Source organism: Syzygium oleosum, unplaced genomic scaffold, assembly GCF_021117445.2.
Source record: "Syzygium oleosum isolate NSW1041296 unplaced genomic scaffold, Sole_v2.1 Sole_v2.38, whole genome shotgun sequence".
NCBI classification, from domain to species: Eukaryota; Viridiplantae; Streptophyta; class Magnoliopsida; order Myrtales; family Myrtaceae; genus Syzygium; species Syzygium oleosum.
The window spans coordinates 1,264,416-1,287,928 of NW_026607522.1; the positions used below are offsets into that span (position 1 = coordinate 1,264,416).

At 42.7% G+C, this 23,513-nt stretch overlaps 2 protein-coding genes across 2 annotated transcripts; both read right to left on the minus strand.

The window, feature by feature from the left end:
* Positions 1-14,061: 14,061 nt before the first annotated feature.
* Positions 14,062-15,174, minus strand: LOC115693017 (disease resistance protein RGA2-like). The gene is made up of 2 exons (XM_056305639.1): positions 14,730-15,174; positions 14,062-14,513 (listed from the first exon to the last, which is right to left on the minus strand). Exons 1-2 carry the CDS (start codon positions 15,172-15,174, stop codon positions 14,062-14,064), a joined length of 897 nt encoding a protein of 298 aa, XP_056161614.1.
* A 52-nt stretch (positions 15,175-15,226) lies between these two features.
* LOC130135838 (putative disease resistance protein RGA4) lies at positions 15,227-17,184 on the minus strand. The gene is made up of 2 exons (XM_056305640.1): positions 15,383-17,184; positions 15,227-15,248 (listed from the first exon to the last, which is right to left on the minus strand). The coding sequence occupies exons 1-2, from the start codon at positions 17,182-17,184 to the stop codon at positions 15,227-15,229; spliced, it is 1,824 nt and encodes a 607-aa protein (XP_056161615.1).
* Between the last annotated feature and the right edge of the window lie 6,329 nt (positions 17,185-23,513).

A 23,513-nucleotide genomic window follows, 5' to 3' on the forward strand; every position in this document is an offset into this window, starting at 1 on the left:
GATTTAATGTGAACCCTTGGATGCTAGCTTGCCCAACAAGATGAATTTGTGGCCCTCGGATCACACTTGAGTGTGTTAGGTGCCTAGTGTGTACTCTTCTCTATCTCTCTCCTCTCCTCCTCCCCCGCCGAACACCCCATGCTGCCCCACGTTATTTCTGCTTTTGTTTCTGTTGTTGCTTCTGCTGACCTCTGCTGCTTTTGCTGACTCCCTCTCCACCCCCACGTTGCTGCTGACCATCCCCACCAACTCACCCACTCCTCATCATTTCCCCCTCCTCCTTCTCTTCCCTCTCTTCATCTTTTTCTTCTTTTCTTCTGGGTTGCTGCTGATCACGTTGCTGCTGCTTCTGCCCCTTCACTGCTTCTGCTGTCTCTTCTTCTGTCTTCTGCTTTCGCTCGGCTTCTTCCTCTCCTAGCCGAGGCCAGCTCCACCCCTCACCATCACCACCACCCACGATCACCCTCACACCATCACCGACCACCTGAGCTGCCATCCGCTGTCCGCCCTCGCCGTTGCTTTGCCGGAGTAGCCGTTGCCGTGCCAAGGCTCTTGTTTTCTCCCTTGCTAGGTTGTCTTGCTTAGGCTCTCTTGTAAGTGACTTCCTAATCTTTGGTTAGGCTAGTGAGTTACTAATGGCATATCTAGGGATGGATTAGGGGCTGTGGATGGTTGGTTTTGTGGTTGTATAAGCTTGATTTGCTTAATGGTGCAAGTTTTATGATTCTTGGATTTCTGGTTGTTACAGTACCTCTGTGCTTTATTATTTTTTTGGAGATCATTGTGGGCCGAATCTGAGGAAGTGTTCTTCATGGAATTTGTTCCCAACATCTTTAAGTATAACATACTTTAAATTCAGAATTTTTGGAATTTTTTTGGGGTCATTCGGAAGTCGGTTTTCGGACCGTCACAAAACTGCTCGATTTACTGTTCACCCGACCTTCTTGTCTTTCCGAAATTTTATAAAATTTTCCAGACCTTATTTCAACAAAATTCATTGACAAAAATTGTTAAAAACACTTGTTTCTATGACATATAAAAATTTCAGAGATTTCCAAAGTGATTTGGGTACTGAATGAGTTGTATTTTTGATGGTCTGAGGGGCTGTCCGAGCGAACCGGGTTCTGTCCGGCTTTTAGTGTCAAAACGAGGTGTTTACGGTTGGAACTGGGTTTCGAGTTCTTCACGGAAAATGTTTATCAAGATGTTTTATGCAACATATCCAAATTTCATAATTTTTAGAGTTTATTTACTATTTATTTCAAATGGATTTCTGTCACTGCGCAACTTGCCAGTTTGGACCCGATTTTGTATATTCTCGGTTTTTCTCTCTCTCGAGAATTATTCGGTGTTATCGTGGAGTTTTGACGGATTTAGTTGATAGTGGGCTAATTATGGTGAGTTAAAGGACCGGATTTCTATGGCATGTGTGGGTGAAATTGACGATTGATTGTGGCCGACTTGAATGTCGGATTGGTGAGCTCGTGGTTTGGAATTGGGATGGTTTTGGGTGCATATTAGTGGCTAATGTTGGTGGGTCAATGATTGAGCATGTTGTGGCATTAATTGAGTGTGGAAATTGTGGATGCCAAGTGTGGACGTTATGTCCATGGATTTGTATATCGAGCATTGGCATAACATGTGCATTATGTGAGTGTGCACGAATGGCATGAGCATGTGATCACCTAAATTGCCCTGATGTGTCTTACGCAGGTTCAGATAATAATTGGTAGTATGAGTACGTGTGATCACATAAAACCCTGATGCATCTTACGCGGGGTGTCGAACCCGTCCTGATGCGTCTTACGTGGGACGATGCCTGGATTGCCGAAAGACGGCCAGCCTGATGCGTTTTACTTGGGTTTTGATCCGTATAAGGAGATCGGTGTTGCGCCTGATGCGTTTTACGCGGGTCAAGAAGTGTTGTATGTGATAGACCTGATGCGTTTTACGCGGGTCGGACCTGATGCGTTTTACGCGGGTCGGTGAATAAATGGAAAGTTGGCACGTGTGCATTGTGTGCAGAAAGGAACATGAGCATATGCATAGTGATGTCACGTGTGCAAGAGTGCATTATCGAGTACAAGCATGTGCATGGCATGTGTTCGTGGCCAATTGATATGTGTGTATGTACCATTGTTGGGCTCAGTGCCAGTATTATTATGTGCCTAACCTGCAGGGTCAACATATGTTTGATTTGGGCCCGAGGGCCTAAGTCGTGTGGTTGCTCTATTAGGTGTTTGGGTAAGACTTGTCTGGGTACGCATTGGCCGAGGTAGGATTTAGGGTGTTGCTTATTGAGACTCGTTCTCATGGTTATTATATAACCATTTCAGACCCCAGACTCCGACCATGAATGGTCCGTCACAGCGTTTTGGGATCCCGAGGAAGAACCGATGGAGCAAGATCCCGAAGAGGAGCCCATGGAGTTGGTGGACCCTTTTTTGTATAGCTAGGCTAACCTACCCGACCACTTGCCCCTTTTGATGATTATGGTGGATCTAACCCTAGGAACCTAATGCCAGAATTGTACGACTGAATGTTGTAAGTGACGGTCTTCTATTTTTAGGATGTTATTGGTTTGCGTTATTGTTATCCCTTTGTCATATTTTATTGTCTGAGTTGTTTTAAGTCTGCTTCCGCTTGCTTACTCATGTGAGTATTTCTTTTGGGTCGGCGACGCGTCCTGGGACGTCGCGTTCAATACGACCAGCGAAGGGGTGTCGCGAGTCCGTTGGGGTTCGGGGCGTGACACCCCTTCTCTCTTCTCACGCCAACTTCACCATCATCTTCCTCTCCCTTTTGTTTCTTGTTTTTCTCACCTTTTGGCCCGAGAAGCTCACGCCCAAAAAGTCCTGAACCGGCCCCTATTTCTCCTCGTTTCCACCCAAGAGCCCACGGTTTGGCTTTTGTAGGCCTAGGTTTGCTTGGCCAAAAGAGGAGGAAGCCCGAAGATTTCCCGAGCTCACCCGTCTCTAGCCCGTTCTCTAGTTTTGTTAGTTATTGAGTAAGTGAATTCCCTAATATCGGGAAAGAAAGTTGCGATACGTTATAACATAGGTTGTTTGGCTCATTTCTTGGTTTCATGGTTGTTCGTTCTTTCTCAACTAACGATGTTCACGTATGATACTCACGTTTGATGTTTGTTTTTGTTGGTTTCGTAGCATGACTTTGCTATTTGAATTGCCATTGGTGCCGGTATGGTAAGAGTCGACTTGTGTGAACGACGATTGTCTCGTCCTCGCTTGATATTAGAGTTTTTACTTACTGAGTCTCCTCGACTCACTCTCGTTGTTTTTGCCCTTTTCAGGTCCATGATATGGCATCTCTTCTAACCCGGTTCGGAAACCCAGTGGAAATGCGAGCCGAACTCCTCACTATGATCGACGCCCGAGAGAACCGTGCATACCGTCGAATCACAACCTATGTGATGGTCGACGATGGCCGTGATGAGTTAGTCCCTCAGCCGTATGAGGCGTGGTACCACCTAGCGCATAGAGAACGGGTTAGACCCCTTCGCGAGTTCAACGGGCCATTTAGAGGACCGGGCGGGTCGGCTTTGGGGCAAACCAGGGGTGGAGCGTGAGATGGCCAGCCGGACGAGGAGCTAGAGGAGCGGGAGGAACGAGAAGCTATATTGAAGCTAGGAACCCAAGCCAAGTTTTGTTTATTTGATAGTGGCTTGTGTCGGAAACGCCCTTGGAATGGGCATATAAAATATATGCGTGGCTTGTAAGGGCCCGTAAAGAAGGGCTCAATGAAATAAGCACGTATCGTGTAAATATAACGTGCGTGGTTTGTTTATCTCAATCCTCTTTGTCTCATTTATCGTTTATTTGCTTCCGCATGCGCATTTGATTGTTTAAAATAAATGGGACGAACTAATATATTTCCGCGAGTCACGGGTCCGTTCGGGTCATGTTCGATCGCTAAGTATTGATCGTGATTCCGAGTCGGGACGTGATAGTGTGGGGTATCGTTTGTTTTGGTATCAGAGCAGGTTTTCCCTCCAGTAGGTGTAGTTCGTGGTAACTTGCGATTGGACGATCCGACGAGGGCGGGGAGTGGTGCCGGGGCCATACGACCTGAACATTGAGCGACCTCTTAGGAGGTGGCGCCGGGGTCATGAATGCCTGAATATTGTGTGGCCTCTATGGAAGTGGCGTCGAGGCAATAATACCCGATCATTGTGTGGCTTCTGACCGAGGTGGCACTGAGGCAGGTAGTCTAATCATTGTGCAGCCTCTGGGAAGAAGTGGCGCCGGGGTATATATACCACCTAATCATTGAGCGGCTTCTGAAAAGAAGTGGCGCCGGGGCGAAGGGCCTGATCATTGAGTGGCTCCTGGCAAGCTTCTAGGATGGTTAAAGAACGAGAATTTCTGAACTGTGCACCGAAATGTGGAAAACGGTTCTGAAAGCCAAGCGAAAATGAAGGCCTGGAGTGATAAGGTGCGTGGAAGTTGGGGTAGTTAGCCAGGAAACACCCCGTGCATGTGACTATGTGTCTGTGTACCTGATTATGGTAAGTAGGCCTTTAATTGTTAAGTTTTTGATTGCTGACATGTTCTTGCATTGTAGAAAGCCTTAGTAGATTACCAACGACAGTATGAGTGCTTAGGACCCGATCGCGACCTCAAAAGGAAAATCGAAGCAAGATCCCCGAATAGACAGAATTCTGTAGGCTCTTGTGACCGTAGGAGATTTGCTGGGACAACAAGTGCAACAACAAGTACAGCAACGGCTGCCTATTGATGAGAATGCAGCGGCAAATGGAAATGGGAATGGTGACCGTACAATGCATGGATTGGTCGAGCAGTTCCTAAAGCTGCGACCCCCGAAATTTGCTAGAATCGAAGATCCTAAAGAGGTGGAATCCTAGATCGATGAGTTACAGAAAGCATTTGAACTTCTGTGATGTTCCAAGGAAGATAAAGTCACCTTAGCAACCTATCAACTGCAAGGAAACGCCAGCTATTGGTGGAAGGCGACTAAGGAAACCGTGTTCCCAGAAAATGCTACTGTGAATTGGAATGCTTTTGTTGAGGCATTCAACGGGAAGTATTTTTCCGAGTGTGCTCGTAATCGGAAGATGAAAGAATTTCTACAACTCCAGCAGAAAAATATGACGGTGGACCAATATGAAGCAAGGTTCGCTCAATTGTCAAGATACGCCCCTGGACTTATTGAAAATCCTATCGACAGGGCAAAGCGATTCCGTGATGGTCTCAAACCTGACATCCGGAGTCAGTTAGTACCTCTGAACTTGAAAGATTATAACGAATTATATGAACGAGCTCAACTGATCGAGAAAGATTTGCTGGAGAGGGCGACTTCGACAAGACCTTATTATTCTACTCCCCGAATGGATCAATGTTCGGGCAAGAGGCTAGTGACAAGGGGAAAACGTCCCTTTGTTTCCAACAAGAAGCAGAATTTCCAGCAGACAGCTAATGTTCCTGGTAATACTTATTCTGTTTGTGGAAGACAACATGGTGATGCCCCGTGCCCAATTCGTACGGGAGCATGCTTCGGGTGTGGCCAACAAGGTCACAACGACGACAGAATATACCTTCACAGCAAAGACAGGCGAAAGCATCAACGGGAGTTCAACCTTGTGTTAACAACGACAATCGTCCTTGGGCACAAGGACGAATATATGCACTTACTCAAGAGGATGCTAATAACTCCGACGCAGTGATCACAGGTACGATTTTCCTAAATAACCGTGTTGCATATACATTAATTGATACTGGAGCTACACATTCATTCGTATCTAGCCAATTTGTACGTCTGGCCAAAATTGAGATGAAACCGTTAGAAAATGCACTTATTGTTTCTACTCCGATGAAAAATAAAGTGCAGACTACCCTAGGATGTCAAGGGTGTAAGATAATTATAGGTGGATGGGTGGATATTATAAATATAGTAGTACTGGCCATGTATGATTTTGATGTTATCATTGGTATGGATTGGCTTAGTAAACAGCGAGCCAATATAGACCGTTATAGCAAGGTGATTCACTTTCATCCCCCTTATTGCCCCTGCTATATATTTGTGAGAAATGGAGGAGGACTTTCTACTCCTCTGATTTCTACTTTAGAAGCAACCCGACTATTGCAGAAAGGTTGTTAAGGATTTCTGGCAACAATAGAAAATACAGTAAAGGAAGACGAACCAAAACTAGAAGATATCCTAGTGGTACAAGAATTTCCGGATGTTTTTCCACAGGAATTACCAGATCTACCTCCGGAATGGGAAGTAGAATTTGCTATTGAAGTAGTTCCTGGAACGGAGCCTATTTCCAAAGCTCCCTACGTGATGGCTTTGATCGAGTTGAAAGAACACAAAGTGCAACTACAAGAGTTACTCGATAAGGGCTTCATCCGTCCAAATGCATCTCCTTGGGGTGCACCCATATTGTTCGTGAAAAAGAAAGACGGATCATTACGACCTTGTATCGACTATCGGTAGCTAAATTGGGTTACTATAAAAAATAAGTACCCACTGCCAAGAATCGATGATTTATATGATCAACTCCAAGGAGCATCCGTGTTTTCCAAGATCGATTTAAGGTCGGGATATCATCAGCTAAGAATCAAGAAGGAGGATATTCCGAAGATGGCGTTCCGAACCCGATATGGCCATTATGAATTTCACAGTTATGCCATTCAGTTTGACAAATGCTCCAGCTGCCTTTACGGACCTGATGAACTGAGTGTTCAAGCCATACTTGGATCGTTTCGTCATAGTCTTTATTGATGGCATCCTGGTATACTCGAAGAATTCGGCTGAATATGAACAACATCTAAGATTTGTGCTTCAGATGCTCAGGGAACACGCACTTTATGCAAAATTCAGCAAGTACGAGTTCTGGCTATCTCGCATGGTGTTTCTCGGCCACGTGATCTCGAGAGACGGCATATCAATGGATCCATCCAAAATTGAAGCGGTAATTAATTGGCCAAGACCAACGACCGTCACTAAAGTTTGAAATTTCTTGGGTTTGGCAAGATACTATAGAAGGTTCGTGGAATGATTCTCTAGCATTGCTATTCCCTTAACGCGATTGCTAAAGAAGGAAATGAAGTTCGAATGGACTGACAAATGTGAGCGAAGCTTCGAAGAATTGAAACGAAGACTAACGATTGCTCCTATTCTGACTATATCTAAAGGACCATGAGGGTTTGAAATATACAACGATGCTTCTCACAAAGGGCTAGGCTGTGTATTGATGCAGGGTGGCAAAGTGGTGGCTTATGTCTCGAGACAATTGAGGCCATACGAATTGAATTATCTAACTCATGATCTGGAACTTGCTGTAATCGTGTTTGCCTTGAAAATTTGGCGACACTACTTATATGGGGAGCAATTTGTTATCTATATGGATCATTAGAGTTTAAAATATTTATTTTCCCTGAAGGAGCTGAATATGAGGCAACAACGCTGGATGGAACTTCTTAAGGACTACGACTACGAGATATTGTACCATCCTAGCAAAGCAAATAAAGTTGCCGATGCTCTTAGTCGAAAATCAGCCGTCGTCCATTTGATGGTCAAGGAATGGACCTTACTTGAGGAAGCTCGGGATTTGGACTTTAAGTTGGAAGTTGGACATCATTAGAATTTATTAGCTGCTCTCAGAATCGAACCGGACATCATATTAAAAATCAAGACATTATAGCAAACAGACCCATAGATTCAGAAAGTTTGGAGGAGTTAGCAAAAAAGAAGAAATCCAATTTTCATATGACTGATGATGGAATCTTGAAGTTTAATGGGCGCCTATGCGTGCCGAAGGATGAATAACTCAAGGAAGAAATCTTGACAGAAGCTCACAAGAGCAATTATAGTATTCATTCAGGCTGTACCAAAATGTACCAGAATTTGCGACAACATTTCTAGTGGAATGGCATGAAGACGGACATAGCCAAACATGTGGCTAAATGCTTGACGTGTTAGCAAATCAAGGCTCAACATTGCAAGCTTGGTAGATTACTGCAACCTTTGGAAATTCCTGAATGAAAGTGGGAACACATTACAATGGATTTCGTAATGGGATTGCCGAGAAGTCAAAGAGGAAATGATTCCATATGCATAATTGTTGAACGACTGATAAAATCAGCCCATTTTCTTCTAGTGTTCCATTGGAAGGTTATGCCGAGTTATATGTTCATCATATTGTACAACTACACGGAGTCCCAGTAATGATCATATCTGATCGAGATCCAAAGTTTACTGCAACTTTCTGACAGAGTCTCCAAACTACTATGGGAACGAAGTTGCAATACAGTACAGCTTATCATCCGCAGATGGATGGCCAAACAAAAAGAACTATCCAGACCCTTGAGGATATGTTGCGAGCATGCGTCATGGATTTCAAGGGGAGTTGGGATGAACATTTGCATCTCATTGAATTTGCATATTACAATAGTTACCAGCAAAGTATCGGGATAGCACCATTTAAGGCATTATACGGTTGAGCTTGCAGAACTCCAGTATGTTGGGACGAGATCGGGGAAAAGAAGGTCATGGGTCCAGAGCTAGTCCAACTCACCAATAAGGTTGTGCAAGTGGTTAGAGATAAATTGAGAACCACCCAAAGCCGATAGAAAAGTTATGCTAACAAACGTAGGAAGCCTCTAAAGTTTCAAGTAGGCGACCACGTATTTCTCAAAGTGTCACCCATAAGGGGTGTGTTGCATTTTGGGAAGAAAGGTAAGCTGAGCCCCAGGTACGTAGGACCTTTTGAAATTCTAGAAAGAATAGGGAATTTGGCTTATCGATTGGCGCTGCCACCGAAACTTACTCAGGTGCATGACGTGTTTCATGTATCCATGTTCAGAAAGTATGAACCCGATCCAGCACATGTGCTGAATTTCGACGAGGTCGAATTGGACAGCAGAGTGTCCTATGTTGAGGAGCTTGTACGGATCGTGTATCGTAAAGAGCAAGTGTTGAGAAATAAAACTGTTCTCGTAGTAAAGGTCCTATGGCGACACCATGGCATAGAGGAAGCTACCTGGGAAGGTGAGGAAATCATGAAGCGGCAGTATCCGCATTTGTTCGAGGAACCAGGTACGTGTTTAAATTTCGAGGACGAAATTTTATTAAAGGGAGAGAATTGTGACATCCCCGATTTTTAGCCTGGGAAGCTGAGGGCTGATAATAAATGGATGAACGGGTAATTCAAGTCGAGGGTTGGTAATGGAAAGGACAGTATGATCGGGACGAGTGTACTGAGGGTTGGTCATGGTTCGATCGAAACATTGTCCATGAATTGGCCTAGGGATCGACAGTGGAATGACCCTCTGACTACGCAAATGATTAGAGTAATATGACTGTGGAATGACCCTTCGACCATAAGGGCCGTTAGTAGAACGGTCCGCGATAATTGTGGATCAATCCGGTGTCGGCATGTATCGGTCGCGGGTGATACTGCACGGCCATGCATTAGTCCCGGGTGACCATGAGTTAATCCCGAGGTACTGGATTCCACGAGGCTACATGACAACCGAGGGTCAACCATGGGTCGTTGATACTCGAACGTGGCTTGGTCACGAATCGATCACGGATCGTTGCGTTGAGTTGGGTAGGCCATGGACGAGACATGTGCAAGGCCATGTGCCTAGTGGCTTGGTCGCGGCCGAGGCAAAATTGCTAGTCGCGCTGGCCAAGGCCATGTGCCCGGTCATGACCAGCCATCGTGCTCGTCAGCTAGGCCACGGACTGGCTACGTGCCCAATCGTGTGTCGGCCATTGTGCCCGACCCTTATGCCAGGCCTTGTGCCTATAAGATCCAGTTCCGATCCCGTACCCTACCCAAGAAATATGGCCATGAGTCATGCATCGTGCCATTCACGGGCCGTTGCGCGTGTTTGGCCATGAACTGACCCTTCGCTCGTATGACCCAGTGCGGTGCTTGGCATGTTGCCCATACGGCTGGTAAGGCACTAGGCACGTCGCCCATGCGGCCCGGCACAGTACCTGTGCGGCCCGGTCTCGCGCCCTGCCATGTGCCCGTGTGGCCCGGTGACATACCCGGCCATTTGCCCGGTCAGGCCCGGCCATGTGCCCAGTGACCTGGCTACATACCCAGGCCACCCGAGAAGCCCAAATTAGCCTAGTTAGGCTTAGATTTTTGTGTAGTTCTATTTGGTCACTTGTGGGGGCTTTTCCACACTAAACCTCATTTTAAATGGGATTATTAGAATTATTTATCGCGATAAAACCCTCGGAAATGTTGAGAATTAATATGATGCGGGGTTGCGATTATAGCGCTGTTTAGCCGATTTCAAGTAAACCGATTGGCTCGAGAGATTTTTGAGTGGAACCAACCAGCTTGTAGGCCTCCCACGGTTCCGATTTTGGTTGAAGAAAAGAGATAAAAAGAGTTGACTTGGTCAAGAGGTGCAATTATTGCCATTAAGCCTTCATAATTGGCCCTCCATGAGGTGTCCACCTTCCATTATTGTTGCAAGCTGAGTTGTGTCCCTCAATTATGGCTCATTTAAGGCACCTTGGTGACTCATTGGCCACCAATAATGGAGCCCAAGGCAAGGCCAATAATTGGCCAAGCCAAGGAAAAGCCGAAAAAGGCCATTCGACCAAGGGGGGAGAGAGAGAGGGAGAGAAAGAGAAGCCGAGAGAGAGAGAGAGAGAGAGAGAGAGAGAGAGAGAGAGAGAGAGAGAGAGAGAGAGGCCAATGAGGTGAAGATAAGCTTGGCCTTTCATCATTTTCCTTTGGCCTTAGTCATTAATGACATTTAATGCATGCCATCATAACATTTGACTTAGAGCACCTCCATTATTGGCTTAATTCTAGGGTTTTCTAGGGTTTTCCAAGCCTTTTATAAATAGCAAGACACCCTCCCTTCTCTCCTCTCACGCCAACTTCACCATCATCTTCCTCTCCCTTTTGTTTCTTGTTTTTCTCACCTTTTGGCCCGAGAAGCTCATGCCCAAAAAGTCCCGAACCGACCCGTGTCTCTCCTCGTTTCCACCCAAGAGCCCACGGTTTGGCATTTGTAGGCCTAGGTTTGCTCGGCCAAGCAAGGAGGAAGCCCGAAGATTTCCCGAGCTCACCTGTCTCTAGCCCGTTCTCTAGTTTTGTTAGTTGTTGAGTAAGTGAATTCCCTAATATCGGGAAAGTAAGTTGCGATACGTTGTAACATGGGTTGTTTGGCTCGTTTCTTGGTTTCATGGTTGTTCGTTCTTTCTCGACTAACGATGTTCACGTTTGATACTCACGTTTGATGTTTGTTTTTGTTAGTTTCGTAGCATGACTTTGCTATTTGAATTGCCATCGGTACTGGTATGGTAAGAGTCGACTTGTGTGAATGATGATTGTCTCGTCCTCGCTTGATATTAGAGTTTTTCCTTACTGAGTCTCCCCGACTCACTCCCGTTGTTTTTCCTCTTTTCAGGTCCGTGATATGGCATCTCCTCCAACCCGGTTTGGAAACCCAGTGGAAATACAACCTATGTGATGGTCGACGAAGGCCGTGATGAGTTAGTCCCTCACTTGTATGAGGCGTGGTACCGCTTAGCACACGGAGAATGGGTTGGACCCCTTCGCGAGTTCAACGGGCCATTTAGAGGATCGGGCGGGTCTGCTCCAGGGCAAACCGGGGGTGAAGCATGAGATGGCTAGCCGGACGAGGAGCGGGAGGAGCGAGAGGAACGAGAAGCTATAGCGAAGCTAGGAACCCAAGCCAAGTTTTGTTTGTTTGATGGTGGCTTGTGTCGGAAGTGCCCTTGGAATGGGCATGTAAAATATATGCGTGGTTTGTAAGGGCCTTAAAGAAGGGCTCGATGAAATAAGCACGTATCGTGTAAATATAACGTACGTGGTTTGTTTATCTCACTCCTGTTTGTCTCGTTTATCGTTTATTTGCTTCCACGTGCGCATTTGATTGTTCAAAATAAACAGGACGAACTAATATATTTCTGCGAGTCACGGGTCTGTTCGGGTCATGTTCGGTCACTAAGTATCGACTGTGATTCCGAGTCGGGACGTGACACCGCCCATATGTTTTGGAGTGCCGCTGGATTTTGACACAGTGGAAACTGAGTACCCCCCGGTCGAGGGTAGGACATATAACAAGAAAGGGACTATAGTATGGGTTAATGAAGGGGAGCCGCATCTGAGGTTGCACTTCTACGAAGTGTGGTTCTACCGAGGTGAGGATGGAATTGACGTTGGCCCTGCAAGGTTTTGGGGTGCCAACTTGCGTTAACCCAGGGCGGGTCGTACCCCCGACTCCGGATGGTGTGGTGATCAACCCTCCCTGTTACGCTCTGGTGAGCCAGCCGCATCTGCCGGTTCCCGTCATGGACACTCATCATGGAGCCTGCTGCCGTCGAGGAAGATCCTGAGGAAGATCCCGAGGAAGACCCTGAGGAGGATCCAGAGGAGCTCAATGCCTGGATGCATTAGTAGCATCTGTTTTATTTTGCTAGCCTCGTAAGGTGTCAAGTGTAGTCTTGAACTAGTAACCATCTCCCCCTCCGTCAACCTATGTTGCTGTATTTTTCTTAGTCGTACGCTTTTGTATTTGACTGGCTTTGATTATGTTATGAATTCCTTTCGTCATCTTGTGTATCTTTTCTGCATGGTGTTGTTTTCGCTTCTGCATGCATTCGTTTTTAAGCGCTCGAGTAGTGTGCCGTAGTTTCTGGGTTCAAAATTATATTGGGACGGCAAAGACGGGGTGTTATCGCGCTCGTATGGTTCGGGGCGTGACAGCTATAGCAGAGCAAGACTACCGAACACAACAATAATCAGTATGACCAATTGAATTCATAGAACATGAAAAATCTCAAACAATAGTGGATACAAGAGAGATCGAATCTACATGAGGTCCACAGCATAGACTTATAATTGGTAATGATTGATTTAGTTATAAAAAGAAACGACAACAAAAACTACTACTTCGTTCATTAATCCTACCTCATACAAGCACATTTCTTTTGCAAACATTGTTGTCACAAAGAGGAACATATCAATTGTCAACCAAAAAAAATGAGCAGGACAACCTTGCAGTGATCAAAATGGAGAAGTCATAGATTAGACTCCCAGTCCAACTGTCATAAGACCTCTTTTAATGTCAAACATTTACTCAATTGCTTAAGATGGTGCTCAAAATTAGCAAAGGATTTACCTGAGAACGTCTGTAGAATGGCTAAACAGCTAACCAAGAATGTGCATTTCCTCTCTCTCTCTCTCTCTCTCTCTCTCTCTCTCTCTCTCTCTCTCTCTCTCTCTCAACCATTGCATTTCCCTTCAAACTCTTCACAGAGAGACTTTAGAACTCTACTATAATACAAAAAAATTTGCAGGTTAGAGTTTACACAATGTTGTTGTCAACTGCTAACAATAAGATCACTTCACTATCCTCCCCAAGAGCTTCACCAGTACTTGATCCATAGTAATTCAACTTTGGAAGTTCAGACGGTTGCTCAATAGGTCAAGAATCGCTTGATTTTAGGAATTAATACATTAATAGCATGTAGCATGTGAGAAGAAAAATGCTACGTCATTTTATTGGCGCCAGTCATACCCTTGATTTGCTACGCAGATCTATGGTAGAACTTTCAATTCTATTGGAACACATTGAGGTAAAAGTTAATTTTTAAGGGAAGCAAACCAGAAGCCATTCTCCAGAGGAATATTTAATCACTTCATCTATGAGAGTTTTCCAGAATCATTGGACTGTGCATGCATTTTGCTCCTTGTGAAATCAAATAAGTAGATTGCACACTATATCTACAGTATGAGTCATGAGCCCAATTCAATGAGCTCGAAGTTGGATAAGGAGTATGAATTTTCATCATTTTTCTTGCACCTTTGGGAATAAAGCGATGTTTCCACACCCTGTATATACCTGCATCCAAGGATATGTCCAAACCTTTCACCGATCAGTCCATTCCGCCAAATCAAATCAAGTATTGATACACAATTCGAAAAATTATTCATGCAAAATCTGGGAAAAAAGGTCCTCATACCTCCGGAAAGAAAAGTGGGAGGGCTTGATAGTTATGTGGGGCAACCTTCGATTGTTAGGTGACTAAGGATTGCAAGCCTTCGCACCGGAAGATTCTAAGCCGTTGAAGTGACTGAAGGGCCTTCATATGCTCAGGTAACGCCTTCAAGTTGACGCAACTGGAAATTTCGAGACGTTCAAGATTGCTGAGTTGTAGAAGCCACTGTGGGAGAGATGCTAGTTTGGGAAGGTGAATGATTTCCACGGACCGGAGACTCTTAAGTCCTTGGAAATCTAAGATTTTGCCGGTTTTGTCCTTGGATAAATCGAGCTCCTCACAAGACCGAATAGAGAGATCCACAAGGTTCGATAGATGTTGCATACCTAGTGAGAGTGAAGTTAATCGAGGACAATATTTGATGCGAAGAAATTCAAGTGAAGAAAGACTTTTCCAACACTCCTCAGGCAAATATTCTAGAAACTTCATCTCCGTGATTTCTAGACGCTTCAACTTACTAGGGCCAAATTTCTGATTTATCAATGCTTGGTTGGCCTTTAGCAGCTTTAACTCCTCAAGACATGGAGTTGGTGGCATGGCTTTCAATTTTTCACAGTATTCGATACGTAATGTCAATAGACTAGGAAATGATGCTGTTAAACTGGATGGATGGTCTGACTCGATGTATTCCAATTCAGTCAGCCAATAAATCTCTAATGTCTTGAGGTGAGGTAGTTGGCCCAGTGGAGGGAGATGTTTACATCTTCCGCAATTCCACAAGCGTAACCCAACTAAATTTGGCAATGAAGACACAAGGCTACCCATCATCCACCTTGGAAAGCTCTCGCCATTATATCCATTGATCGTCAACTTCTGTAAATTTGAGTGCGGCCTTAGTCCATCTAATAGCGCTTCATCTCTATTCCCAATTACTGCATCATCAGTATCGAAATTGCCCCATTGAAGTGCCAAAGAATCCAGAGAATGCTTCTCTATCAAGTTCGCAACCCTGGATTCTGTTTTCGCATCTGTTATGTGTCCCAAATTTTCAATGCTAAGGCTTCCCCGGATGTTATTAAGCTCATTTAGTTCCCCAAGTCTGCAATAATTCTTAGCAAGAGCATTTTTCTGGGGCAAAATGAAGCGTGTTAGCCTATGTAGAGAACTCAATTGCCTTAGTCCACATGGCATATAACTAAGATTCAAACAATGGTCTATGTCTAGATTTCGAAGGCTAACTAACTTACTTATACCGCTTGGCAATTCTTTAAGGCCAAGGCAACCAGAGAGATTAAGTGTCTGCAAATTCTGCAATCTCATAATGGAGTTAGGAAGCATTTTGAGTTTTGTATTGTGTGAGAGATCGAGATACGTGAGATGCTTCAACTTATAAATGGACCTTGGCACCTTCTCGACATTTGTGGCATGTAGATCCAAGATGCGCAATCTCTTGAAATTTTGAATGAGTTGGTGTAGATCTACTTCACTCATTGGTTCTCTTTGTATCAATTTCCAATTTCCAGTAGTAGACATAAATGTTCTCAATGCACTTGCTTTCAAGTGTGAGATTGGAAGTTTACCCAACAAATTGGAAGTTAAATTATGAGATATATGACGAGTTCTTTCAAGTATGGGTTTCATGTAATCCCATGCCACCCAACACTCAGTCCCTGCAACCAAGCAGGCTAGATCATGCATCAAATCATGCATCTTGCAAGTCTCCGCATTCGTAATTGGATCTCTTTGAAAATCTTGGAAGAAGTTACTCCAGAGTAGATCCATGAAATATCCATGAGCAATGTCTTCTAAATTCTGGCTTCTATGTGATGGTTGGATAAATCCTTCTGCTATCCAAAGATCAACCAAAGTCTGCTTCTTTATCTCATAATCTTTGGGAAACAAAGAGCAGATGGCGAAACATTGTTTCAAATGTGAAGGAAGATGGTCATAACTTAGTCTAAGAACAGATATTATGTGGTCTTCCCTTTGAGACACTTCTGGGAGCCCATAATCTTTGAAATGTAACCATTCACGTTTAGTTTCCTTAAGGAATAGTAACCTCCCAATAGTTCGAACAACCAATGGAACCCCAGAGCACTTTCTAACTATCTCTTTGCCGATAGCTAGCATGTCAGGATCTCGTTTTCCCTCTTCTTTTCGACCAGCCATTTGCATTAACAGATCAAGAGATTCACTTTCAGATAAGTCCCCTAGAAGAAGAGGCGGAGCAGTGCAGGTGATCTTCGCAACCAAAGGAAGGCGTGTAGTTATAAGGATCTTGCTTCCTCTAGCACCTCCCACCAATAATGTTCTTAAGCTGAGCCATGTTTCTGGTTTTGTATCCCACAAATCATCTAAAATTAAGAGATATCTCCTTCCATCAATTGCTATCCTCAATTCACTTTGCAACCGTTCCATCGCACTGTCGTTTGGTTCCTCCTTCTTTGCACAAGCTATGATATTTTTCACTATTTTTTTCCTGTCCAAGTCATTAGAGACACAAACCCACATTTTCAAGTCAAAATGTTCACTAACCATCTCATCATTATATACAAATTGAGCAAGAGCCGTTTTTCCAAGCCCACCAATACCAACTATTGGAAGTATGGAAACATCCTCTTTCACATCCAAATCCATTAAGAATTCCATGACCTTCTTTTTATCATCATCTCTCCCAATAATGTCTTCCTCACGTATAAACGAATGCGTCTCTTCTCTCTTCCTCCGCTCTCTCTCTGCTCGTAAATCCACAAGTCGCTCGTCCAAGTGGAATTTCTTTTCAGCCTTAATGGCTTCCATTCTCTTCCTCACTGCTCTTACTTTTCTACTCATCTTCAGTTCAAAGGCAAGCTTGTTTGAACTTGAGAAAAATGTCCTTACCTCCTTGATCATTTCATTGTGGCCCCTTAGTTCTTGTTTGATAGCTTCTATATTAAATTCTTCAAGCACGTCCTGCGCGTCGTAGAAAGCATCTTTCAGTTTCTCAACCCAATCTTTGATTTGGGTACTCTGGTGGTATTGCTCTTCTGCATGGTCCAGTACAGCACGAAGCGTGGAGATAGTGCCCCTGAGCACCTCGAGTTCATGCTTGAGGCCCCCTAACTTTCCGACCTTTTCTTGTGCTTGAGTAATCAGCGTAGAAAGGATGCTTTCGGCAATGGTGATTACAGCTTCTGCAATGATGATTACAGCTTCTGCCATATCTGTTCTATCTATCTCTTTTTGTCTGTCTTTCTGGGGATGAGAAGATATCAGTCCTGTCGTTCCAAGGCTACAGTCTTCTCAGATGATGTAGAATAGTTTGTCCTTGAGATAATATAAGTGTACAATAATAGTAGATAATAGAAAATATTTAACTGACAAACACTGATTCCAAAACATCCTATGTCATATAAGATTCCATCCAATTTAATAAGTAATGCGAGTTCATATTCATACATTACTCTAGAAACATTATATTAGATTATATGAGATGATTAAGTTTTTTTCTACAATATCGTTGAGTAATATGTCTAATTAACATTAAGGGAAATGGGAGGTAATTGAGTGATGATGTGGTTCAACCATTAAGCTCCATTCTACTTAACTTCTTTTTAGTTTGGTTTCGTAAATGACACATAATAGAACAAAACCAGGTAATCACAATGATCAGAGGCTTTTTAAAAAGCAAAAATAACTTTGTGCTTTCCTATTAAAATTCAAAATGTTATTCAAATATAAAAAGTTATAATTCAAATTACATATCAATGTTTACGCGTTGTGAAAATTCCATATGTTTGAAGACAATATTATGTAAAATGTAGACTGAGACAACATTAGAATAAACAAAAATAAAATGTAAAAATTTCCTACTTTTCCACTTTACCGCGAACAGAAAGTGTAAGATAACCTGTTGGTGAAGCAAAGCCACAATTTTTCACTTCCGTTGGCGGACAAATTAGGTCCCAATCTATAAGTAATAGCACAAGTCCTAACATGAGAATAAAGATTTCACTAAACATTTGGCAAGATGCTTGAGATCCTTAATAAGGATAGCAGGAGTTGAACGTTTTTAGCGATCCTAATCACGACAGTTGCATGTTCAGCATTTTTATGGATGCCAATTCAATTATATGTCATTCCGATTCTTTCTAACCCCCCTTGCTTTGTTAGGATTTTTGAAAGCAATCATGTGACTTGTAAGTATGTACGTAGCTAGCAATTTTTTGATGTGATCAGTAACTTTTTAAAAGAAATTCAACTTCCAATCTATAAATAATTACTAACTTGTTTACATGATTAGGAACGTTTCATATAAAAAGGCAATCTTTCTATGTCGATTCTTATCGTCCCTTATTAAAAGGAAAAAAAGACAAGTTTGAACAAAACTGATGCTTTCTGTAATGTAATAGTAAATATTAATGTATAAGACTAAAAATTTACTTGAGGTTTGTAACTTATTCGTGGGACGAGTAAGTTTTTGCCTTAAAAAAGTAATTACCGCCGACTCTGTTTAATAAGAATAATTTTAGGTATTGGCAAACAATGGTTAACCTGTCCACGTGGTCTAAAAAGTGAAATTTAAAGCTTCCTTTTTCTCAGCAGATGCAAATGAAAATTTCTCCTGAAGGGGGTTAAAGAGCAACGAGCCCAGCTTTTTTCTGATGATGCCCATTTCGTAGTTTCGTTCACATGCATGCCCAAATTGTTTAGTAAAAACATCAAGTAGTAAGTGTATCGGGATATGGATCTTGAGAAGACAGAAAATTGTTATAGCTATCTGGGAAACTTCAGCATTTAACTTCACATGGTAAAAATAAATTTACACATGGTAAAAAAAATTATGTTCATGAATCTCTGCTTTTGAGCGAATGAAAAACAGGAGAAAAAGTTTATGAAGTATAAATTGTGAATGAAGTAGTATGAAACCCTGTGTGTGCAAAAAAGAAATTATATATTGGTACTGAAGTACCAATTTGCGGTGGGATAATAAAAGCAAGCAGATGAGGATGCTTTTCAACTTTAAATTTTCATATGTGAAAGGTAAAACAGCTCTTGAAGTTGGCTAATCTTCTTTTTTTAATTCTATTTAGAATTTTGGAAATCGGGACATGTTATATGTTCTTATGTGCCCAATTTGGAGAAGGCTAAATAGCCTGAACATGTAAATCTTGAGGGCCATGTTTACACCCATGTAAGTCATATCTCTAAATCCAAATAGAACACGTTAATAGTTTCCCTAAGCATTCTTTGTTTCATCAGGCTATTCATCTTCAGAAAGGCTCTCTGATTAGTTGCTATAAGAAAGAACGAACCTGGGTAATCGTGGGCTGATCGACGGCTGACCAACAAAGGCAAGGCCACAACCGGCGAGATCAAGGGAGGAGGACAGGAGACGGCGTCGGCAAGACCAAGAGAGAGAAATGAGATGAGACGGCGTCAGCAAGACTCCAAAAAAAGAGAAATCAAGGGCACTGCTGGGGAAAGTCGAGAGGCTAAAGAGTCTAAGAGAGGCTAGCAATGAGAGTGAGAACTAAAAGAAAGTAGTGAGGGTCTTATATATAAAAGATTTAGCATCGTTCTGAACTGTTCCAGTTGACCGGTTCTCGTGTGAACCAATGTAGAGTCGAGCGAGTTTGGTTCGGTTCCAGATTGAACCGACCCGGTTGCTCACCCTTACTAAAAATGTTACACATGAGTTCTAATAATAAACATTATAAGGCTAATCCCTCGATCAGCGAAAGGGAAGGACCATCATGAGCGCGGAGTTCCTTTCATCTAAATAAATTAGATAGCCCCTTATATGAAATGACAAGCCAATCATACAATATGTTTGGTCAATTGAAATCATTTAATATTACGTCTATTATCAAACATAATATTTTTATATTAGATGAGATTAGAATGGAGATTTTACATGCTACATATTAAAAGTCATTATATTTCATGGAGGATGTGGCAGGAGAAGCAACTCTTCCTTGCAACTCTTCCGAAAAGATGTAATTCTCCTTTTCCCTCACCAACAATATGTTTCACGACGATCACTTCAATAATGGCGGCGTTGCTGTTCGTCCATGTATGGTGTCTCTCTAGTGCATTTCTTCTTTTTATGCCTTTTGACTCTGTGTGTCGTCATTTTGCTTTACAGAAACAAGAGAGTCATGGGAAGGTTCAGCGAACAGTCTTGAGCAAACCGGTCAACAAGCGTGTGGCAAAGGTGATTCGCCAGTTCTACATAACCAACGGGTTGCTGAAATTGCAGCCCAAAACCAACCTCAGCTAATCTAAAGATACTCTTGGCTGATGGTGGGTAAGTTTACTGTATCGAGACATCCCATGGATGTGTATATGTTTGCGAAGTTATTTAAAGCACAGCAGGTGTTGGACGTTTCTTAATCACATGAATTTCGTAATATATAAATATCAGTACGTACTTTCTTATATAATTTTTTTATAATTTTTGTTATGGTGGAAAAGTAAAAAAGCCGTATGCTTCTACTGAACGCATGCCCCCGCTTTTCGCACGCATCTAAGTAAAAGAAAGAAATGATATTGCATATATCAACTATTCAAATAGATAACCAAAAAAGTTGCACAATACTAGCATAATACAAAGAGTCCTTCGCAAAAGTATTTTTGGGTTATGCGCCACTTCTGCCTCCTTCCTCCTCCTTTGTTTATTAGAGATAGAAAGACCAGGCAGTTTTGGAACTCTAGATATTAAAAATCAAATGTTAATCAATCAACCATCACTCACTTGTTTGTGGCCTACCACCTCATTTATTACATAAAACTTAATATAGGCACCCACCCCATTTATTGTAAAAAAAGAAAACCCTTAAAGATAATATATGTGCACGATAATAGTAGGTAATAAAAAGATATTTAAATGACAAATACCAATTGCAAAACCTATGTATATATGTATATATTTTTAAAAAATATATAAAGCAATATGTCTAATTAATGTTAAGGAAAGTGGGAAGGAATGAAGTTTTGTAGTGGACACAACTCCACATTAAGCTCCTTTCTATCATACTTTCTCATTATATATAATATATATTATATAATAGATATTAACTTAGCCATGAACTCTTCAGCAATGCTTCCTGTTGCGAAAGCTAAGCAATCGAAAAATAATAAAATTGACAAAATAAGGAAATAAATAGAACACCAGATTTACATGGTTACGTCCACGGGGAGAGTAACATGGAATTCCACCATAAATTAAGCAATACAACAGAGATTACAGCCACACTCAAGTCGCTCAAACACTCAAAGTATTTTTCAAGCCCCAATTACACTCAACATCTCACGCAGTATTTAGTTTCACAATTCTTCACGAAATAATCCCTCAATCTCACGAAGGAATTGTACATAAATCTTAAACAAGATTTTCACGACTTGAACACTCGAATTCTTGGATGTAATTTGATGAAGAAAGACCCACGACTGCCAAGCACTCGTTTAAACGGTGCTTCATTGCTCTGTAATCTATTGGCCAAGTTCAAGTATATATTTCCGAAGGGACGTCCATTGGCCGAATTCAATTAGGAATACAATTCCGTGAGACACGGTCAACCCAAAGTCCAAGTTGGACTTTTCTCAATTTCCTAATCGCCTGAGCCAAATCCAATAAAGCGGAGGATAATTCCGTATATTTTATTTCTTCTTTTTCTGGTCCATTGTTGATCGAGTCAATGTCTATCTCAATGTCCACGTTGGCCTTTCTGATGGACTTTCCTATTTCAAGCCATAGACTCCAACTTCATTTGGAAAGCAAATTTCTGAAACTTGGCATTGGATTTTTTTTTTTAATTTCTAAAATTCAGATTTTCGCTTCGGACTCAAACTCAAGACATAATTTTAACACTTCTAATAACAACTTCCTCCATTTTTGTTCTCTCCAGCCCTCCATCTCTATCTCTTTGTCTCTTTCTCTCTCTCCGTGAATTAAAAGATAAGTACTCCGGTGGTACCAAGGCTAGAGACTATTTAGGACATGCATCGCAAGTCTATGTCGGAGATGAGAATTCTCCTCAGCCACGCATAATAGAGTCTTTATGTCACGCCCCGAACCCCAACGAGCTCGCGACACCCCTTCAATAGCCGTATTGAACGTGACGTCCCAGGACGCGTCGCCGGCCCAAACGAAACACGTGAAGACAAACGCAAGCGGAAGCGGAAATTAAACATCCCAGACAATAAATAATGACAACAGGGTAGTACTTGAAGAAAATCAATAAACGCATTTCATATACTTGGCACAGGCTTACAACCTTCATTTACACCACAACCATCCAGGCCACTAACTTCAAACCACGTTTATCAAAAGGGGCGGTAGTTGTCAAACTTATCTCCTCTACAAAACAGGGCGCTCAAAAGATAGGGTAACTTGACCCATCCTCGATCCCCGAGGTACTCTGGCGGCTTCTCTAAATCAATCACAAATGCGGATATGAAATTGTTTGCACAACAGCAATGAGAATAAATCTCAATAAGCAGACAACCTATACCCCACCTAGGCCAATGCGTACCCGGACGAGTCTAACATGCAATCCACCAGCCAACACAATCAATTTTCACACAACATACTTACCTCGTCTCGAACTTCGTGACAACTCTACATATTAGTCAATTCACCAAAAAGCAATAATAATTCAAGAACATAACATCGCCACTCAAACGCCATAACCACGTAAATTAAATCAATTCAATCACACTCAATTTGCATTTTTGGCTGAGCAACTTTCCACGACCTGGGTCAACACCCCACAGGTCAGCCCTCCGATCAATCCGGGCTCTGTCCCTCATTGGACCTTTCACACTTTCCCACGACCCACGTCAACACGCCTTAGGTCAGCCCTCCGATCAATCCGGGCTCCGTCCCTCATTGGACATTTCACACTTTCACACGACCCGCGTCAACACGCCTTAGGTCAGCCCTCCGATCAATCCAGGCTCCATCCTTCACTGAACATTTCGCATGCACATACACCACATCACAATTCGCCATTCTCACACGTATATTCAATCAATTCAATCACACTCAATTCGCATTTATGGCCGAGCAACTTTCCACGACCCGAGTCAACACCCCACAGGTTTGCCCTCCGATCAAGCCGGACTCCGTCCCTCACTGGACCTTTCACACTTTCCCACGACCCGCGTCAACACGCCTCAGGTCAGCCCTCCGATCAATCCGGGCTCCGTCCCTCACTGGACATTTCGCATGCACATACATCACATTACAATTCACCATTCTTACACGTCGTATAAATCCAATTCCAATCATAAACTCATCACACTAGCCTACCAATTCAACACTCAAGTCGGCCCAATCACACGTCAATTTCACCCATAAACGCCACAGCAATCCAATCATCACACCCACATAAATTAGCCACTAAACATGCCACATAATCATTGCAATTCAATCTACCAATCAATCACATTCATAAATTGGCCCTAACCCAAGTTTAACCACTAAACTGGTACTAATCACACCCTAAAAAAGTCTAAAAATACCCATTATACTAAGTAGGGTTTAG